General features: G+C 42.6%; 1 protein-coding gene across 22 annotated transcripts; it reads right to left on the bottom strand.

Annotated features, from left to right (window-relative positions):
• Window positions 1-246: 246 nt before the first annotated feature.
• LOC119364774 lies at window positions 247-4,944 on the bottom strand. 22 transcript variants are annotated; one of them, XR_005175125.1, is made up of 11 exons: window positions 4,622-4,944; window positions 4,437-4,537; window positions 4,263-4,350; window positions 4,003-4,147; window positions 3,470-3,546; window positions 3,280-3,386; window positions 2,640-2,727; window positions 2,188-2,565; window positions 1,903-1,944; window positions 1,148-1,226; window positions 247-1,035 (listed from the first exon to the last, which is right to left on the bottom strand). XR_005175125.1 is itself a non-coding variant. In XM_037630301.1 (4 exons), exons 2-4 carry the CDS (start codon window positions 1,300-1,302, stop codon window positions 458-460), a joined length of 663 nt encoding a protein of 220 aa, XP_037486198.1. In that variant the 5' UTR covers window positions 1,303-1,944; window positions 2,188-2,206; the 3' UTR covers window positions 247-457. The 22 variants fall into 22 exon arrangements, 1 of the variants encoding a protein (XP_037486198.1); XR_005175127.1 differs by having other exon boundaries at window positions 2,514-2,565; window positions 4,622-4,943; XR_005175123.1 differs by having other exon boundaries at window positions 1,865-2,565.
• Window positions 4,945-6,309: the final 1,365 nt, after the last annotated feature.

Below are 6,309 nucleotides of genomic sequence, written 5' to 3'. Positions count from 1 at the left end.
CTCATCAAAAACCACATTGTGTTGAAAAATATGTGCATTTTTTTGGTAGTATTTTGTTTTAGGAAGCAAGCATAGTAAGAATTTAGATCCCTTTGTATAAAATATATATACATATCATTTTGCTTAATAACATGCTTATACTTAACACGACATATAAAACAAGTTAAGGAGGCCTTATTTTGCTTTAGAAATTGGTGTTTCTATCAATATATTAAGAACACAGCTAAGAAATCAAATCACACGAACGCAACACAACAGCACGGTCACACCCGAACCGGTGAGGCCTTATCTACTTTCATGACAAAAGGAGTGAAATGCACGAAAATGCATAGGAGCTCTCGGGTGCTATGCAGGGGGGTAGAGCACCCGAGTGCTCATAATCCGCTTCCTGAAATACATCGCAATATTAATAGTTTTTTCCATCGGATGCATGTTTTAGATACAGAGTAGAAACTACTCAGGAACCTTGTTTACAATCAGATTTAACTGCCCAATGTAACTCCGCTGGGATATCTGCAATCTTGAGTATGTTCTCTTTAGTTCTGGCACACACACACCAAGGGCATGGGCGATGGTATACTGGTTCTGCTGCCCGGACTTGGACAAGAACAGAAGAAGAGCTGGTCTTAATGTCGCATGAAGTTGGGAAACAGACATTGTTGTACATAATTGTCAGAGCTGTCAATCCATCTAGCATCGCCTGAGCCTCAGCCTCTTCCACAGAACTACATTTGTCAATGCTCTTGGATAAATAGAAGAAACACCAAAAAAAATCCCCGGCGATGGCCCCGATATAGCTCCTCCAAGTCTGAGCAAAGAACGAAGCATCTAAATTTAACTTGATTGTTCCTCGGTCAGGGGGAATCCAGTGCCTCAAACTTCCAGCTGCATCGCCACTCTGTCTGAAAATTCAGAGTAAACGCTGTTTTCACTCTCTTCATCTGACTGAACATTGAGTGCTTATCAATGTACCTGATCCACCAATATATTTTCACTCTCTTCATCTGACTGAACATTGGGTGCTTATCGATGTACCTGATCCACCAATATATTCAGCATAGTGTGGTTCTCTGACTGAATAATTGATAGTACTGTAGGGTGCTCTATTGTGGGAAGTGAACTATCTGGAATTATCAATACTCTACACCTGCATTCTCGTAAAAGTTGTAAATCCTTGTGACATGAGACAATAAATGCATCCAGAAGCCCTCCACATGTGCAATCAACTGCAACAGACCAGGACTTGTTAGCAAGTTGTTGCATGACAAAAAGCATTATGAAGGTTTCGAAGAAGTACCGCATCCATAATATACATTATAGAAAAAGGCATACTACATGAAAGAACCAGCTATCGTTTATACCATTCCTTTGCATTATAAAGTGCAGTACCCAAACTCCGACAAGGACTACAAGCATAATTATAACAACTTAGTGGCATCATCCCTGATACGGGATAGCATAAGACAACAAATCTATTTTGCATTCATGTTAACTGATGCAATGAGAAGAAATATTAAAGTTACTCCAATGAACTGGAATCAACAGCAGAAAGGCTTGAGCAAATTGATTTATTTTCTGAAGGTTCAAATAAATTGAGCAGTATGTGTACATGATATAGGCTTGCGACCAAACAAATAAAGTGAGCAGTATTTTTCACCACCCCATTCACAAAGCTAGTTAATTAACATCTTGAGCACCACTCGGATTTCATACAGTGAGCTCTGAATAATAAGTAAATATATAGTTTCCGCAGAAAAAAATGTGAATGTATAGTTTTTTCGTGTGAAGGGCTTCTCATGCAAATGCACTGTGAGCAGTATGTATTCATGATACAGGCTTGCGCCCAAACTAACATAGGACATACTTTATTTTTTTAAAGAAATCCAACTTAAGTATCAGTACCATTGATATCCGAGTGGATCAAATCCTACCATGAGAACCCACCTGCACCGATCAACGTCAAAACTAAGATAACTCTGTAGCAACACATGTTTTAGTGTTTGCAAACCACAAAGGTACAAGTCGAGGTCATTCAACGATATAGATATATACCATGCAGATCATTCAGAGGCCAATACATTAAAAAAACAGAAACTAAAGACATTTTGTGTGTGTGTGAGAGAGAGAGAGTATTGAAAAACACTTGATTATGCTATGAAACTGAATACTTCTAAACAAAATGCATACAATAAATGTACTCCACGTGCATATAACTCCTAGGACATGATCTTCTTCACCTACAACTTGTCAGAGACTGCTTTAAGATTTCAAACCAAATCTGCATATAGTCAATCAGATTATTATTTATATATTTGCAACAAATGAACCACACAAAAATCTAATATATAGATACATAAGGAACATCCAAGGGGGAAACCTTATTCTAATACAGATTTGAATATGCTAAAAAAATCCTAGCCATGAAAGCTAGCACCTGTAACATAGATGCAAATGTATGAATAATTAAGAAACCTGAAAAGATAATGAACTAACACCTATATATTTTTCCTGACCTTTGATTCCGTCGAAACCGAATGAATCGAAACACATGCCCAAAACCGCATTCTACTGTCAAAATCCAAATCAGTAAGATAAAAATGAGCACCCTATTTTCACTGCCTGTACAAAACATGCCTTACCATGTGAGGCCGGGTCATTGGAGTTGAAATATAAGGATAATTAGATTTAATCCGCGTAGAACTCCAGCCACATTAAGTTTTTCATTTCCTGAATCGACATTACACAAATAGATGTAAGGAACTGATAAGTTACCACGACCTGTGCTTCATTTGATCAGGAAAAGAGATGAGATATGCATGACTATGTATCATATAAATGTGCACATACCAAATACTTCTTATGAATTCTTAAAATATCACAGTCCTATACTATTTTTTGCAGGAAATCACAGTCCTATACTACATAGCTAATCTCCAAATAAGTCAATAAGTTCTTTCTTTCTTATACATCATATCAATATACAGAATCCTTACCCACAAATAAAAATTCTCAGATACGTAGATATCATGTTTAAAAAAACATATATTAGCAAATTTAAATGTGAGTGATGTAGAAAGTGATAGCAGAATAGAGTTAGTACCATCATATGGCACCTTCTAAATAAAAGCCAAGAAAAATAACAGGGGCTCTTTAACCTGCCCCATAAAAAATGCACTATAAATTTAATAAACGGGTTGAAAGACAAGTAACCTGCAACATAAATGTGACGATGACATAAAGGCTAGTAAAACTTGAGCCGAAACCAAGTTGCGTTCTTACCTGCCCATATCATATACATACTGAAAAAGTGTCCAAATTGAAGCATATCCAAAAGGTCTACAACTCCTTCAAAGAATACCCTTCTCCATAGCAGCCAAGCAACAAGCCTGTTGTATGGAAGTAAAACCACTGGAATCAAATATGAATGGAATAATGTATATCTACTCGAGCTCTAGGTATTGCATAGTACCCCTTTGATGTGTTTCATATTTTTGGCCAACTGAATCACTCCGAAACTTAACCCATATCTTCTCTTCATCCTCAGATCTGTACACATCGTGCTTAGACTTTAGAAAACCAATATTAGCAAATTTAAATGTGAATGATGGAGAAAGTAACAGGATGCTGAATTTGCATATTCAATAGTGAACAACTCTGGTAACTAAATAAAGGAGGCATCTACTCATAATCATAAGAGAATTACAGCCTCTACTTGCTAAACTGATCCTTCTCCTAGTACTTGGCGTCCTCTCCCTCCATAAACATGGCAGAAATCAACCATCAACAGAGCTTAAAACAGGATGTAAGATGAAAAAAGCTTGTCAAGTTGAACCCATAAGCATGGAGGCTATACGATATTAGAAGAAAAAACATGGAAAATGTCATAGCTAGTAGAGCAGGAACATTGCTACTCAAACCTAAAAAAATTGAGGATTGCAACTCAGATCTAATAAAAATGTCACAACATTGAAGTTCATATGAACATCAATTCACTGTAACTACCTTTCTGGGCAGGTCACCTCGCTCTCGTGTAAACCGCAGCCACCACCGCCTTCCTCTTCTCTCCTGAGCACTTGCCGCCGACCTTCGTGCCCTCGCCTCTCGCCTCCGGCCTCAGTGCGAACATCAATTCACAATAACTACCTTTCTGGGCGGGTTGGTGGACGAAGCAGATGGCTTCAGTGGAATGAATTTGACAAACAACAGCAACAGTGTATGTAGCGTCTTGAACCATGGAAGAAGGTGGGGGAGCAGGAAGGGACCTTGTGCGTGGGGTAGTCGTGGCCGTGGTCGGGCTGGACGGCGTCTCCGTCGAGTTCGTCCATGGAAGGTAGGAAGGAGCTGCTGCTGCTGCTCAACAGAAAAAGAAATCAGGGGTCCGATTCGATCTGATGTGATGTGAGAGAGGAGAGTAGTCGGGGAAAGGGAGAGCTCACCGTTGCAACCGGGCGACCGGAGAGGTGGAGGATGGAGGCGGAGGAGGGGATCCGTGCCTGGAAGCCGTCACGCCGCCGCGTCCATGGAGACGCTGCTGCTGCTGCAGATCGAGAAAGCAAATAAATTAGGGGAAGGATGTGAGCAGTGACGGCACGCAGGTGGATCGGCCGCCGATGGATGCAACCTCGTCCTCCCTGGCCTTGGCCGCCACCGCCCCGCCCGCGGTCGCCGCATCGGCCCTCTCCGCGCCCGCCCCGGCCGCCGCCGGCCGGCTTTCTTGGCCCCCCTGGTTTGAAGCCCCGGCCGTCCATGCGAGAGGCCCCCTCGTCGGTGCCAGCGGGAAGGAGGAAGGAGGAGGAAGGGGGAGAAGGGATGCGGCAGCCGGCGGCTATCCGGATGAGCAGGAATGAGGGAGGAGGTGCGGCGCTGTCGAGGGAGGAGAACGAGGCGGAGTGGGCGCAGGGCTGGCGGCTAGGGTTTTGACGCGCGGGCGGAGGCGATTGGCAAATCCCTCGGGGACACGAACAAAGTTCACCCAGCCAACGAGCGTGCGAGACGAGCCCACCCATCATTGGCCAACGGAAACGATCCTGGGATGAAAATCGAGTTTGACTGCAGGTGAAGATCCGACGGTTCAGACGCGCCAGAAGCCAAATCGGACGGCCGACGAAGGAGCTGATTGAGGGAGTATCCTGAAGGCGAGTTGGCTAGCCTCTTTTTTGTTTTAAATGGGTTGCTTCTCAAACATGCACCAATACTTCATCTAAGTGTGCTAATTTTTTTACAGTTTGAAGGTTTGATTCACAGTGCAGCTTTTCTTTAAAATTGCTATTCGCCTTTGAGGAAGCCACGCCGCGTGGCCATCTCTTCGTCAACCCAGTTTTTCTATCTGTCGGTTGGTGGACGCTTCATCCGTGACATAACCTGTCACTTGAGTTCGGTTTCGTCGTGTCCACGCTACTGATTCGACCTTGGCACTCAGGCCACATCTTTTTAATAAATTACTTTACGTATTTTATTTGTGCAAAAATAAAATGTTATTACTAGTATTATTTCTTGCTGAAAAGTATATAGACCTAGAGTACTACTAACCTAATTAACTACTAGTTTTGCAGCACTGTACCCCTGGATTTGGTAAGTGGGTTCTAGTAATTTAAAGTACTACTACTCCACGTAGAGGCCAAGTCCAATGTTTTCTTGGTACTGGTTGATACTAGTCTCGTACAAACCTTTTAACGTTTATTCTCTTCGGCCTGCTACGACCTTTGTCGCCAAACAGGTTTTGTTTCTCCTAGCTATTTGTTTAGCATGTAAATTATTATACACAGAATATTTTTTGTTGGCCTATACTGCATCATTTTGGCAGAGAAATTCTACCGATGTTTGTACCTGGCACCAGTCCGGCCAGCCTCTCCCAGTCATCTGGGCAGGCCGGCCTTCGCCGACATCGCCGTGCCACGACGCCAACGTGCCATCGAGCTAGCCTCAACGCTCAGGCCATATTTACCAAACTTTTTTTCGCATAAATTAATTATGCAACTTTTTTTTCATTATTATCTTTATTTGTCATTACTTTTTGGTTTGCACTATTTTATCTGTGCAGCCAATCGACATAGACTGAGCCGCGTCGTCGCCTCCTTCGACCGAATTGTGTTGTTGCCTTGGCGCGCTGACCTGCTCCATTACCGCGGCTGGACTGAGGGCCTCATCTTCTCGAAGTGCCGAACTCTCTGCTCGGCCACCTCAGGGCCAGCTTGGGGGCTGGAACCTTGTTCCGCATCAAGTTCGGAACGCGTCATCAATGCCGAACACATTAACCAGCTAAGTCGTTTTCATGCTCCAAGTTTTAAATTTTAAATTTGTGTTTGGTTC

The sequence above is a fragment of the Triticum dicoccoides genome, chromosome 2B (genome assembly GCF_002162155.2).
Source record: "Triticum dicoccoides isolate Atlit2015 ecotype Zavitan chromosome 2B, WEW_v2.0, whole genome shotgun sequence".
Classification (NCBI taxonomy): Eukaryota; Viridiplantae; Streptophyta; class Magnoliopsida; order Poales; family Poaceae; genus Triticum; species Triticum dicoccoides.
Note: the sequence above shows the minus strand (reverse complement) of the source record. Positions and strands in the feature narration are given on the sequence as shown.

Coding starts and splice junctions, on each gene's coding strand:
- LOC119364774 (XM_037630301.1), bottom strand. CDS start 1,302: ATGCGGTACTTCTTCGAAACCTTCATAATGCTTTTTGTCATGCAACAA. Junction 1,036..1,147: donor CAACTTTTACGAGAATGCAG/GTGTAGAGTATT, acceptor TTGGTGGATCAG/GTACATCGATAAGCACCCAA. Junction 903..972: donor AAAATATATTGGTGGATCAG/GTACATTGATAA, acceptor CTGAATTTTCAG/ACAGAGTGGCGATGCAGCTG.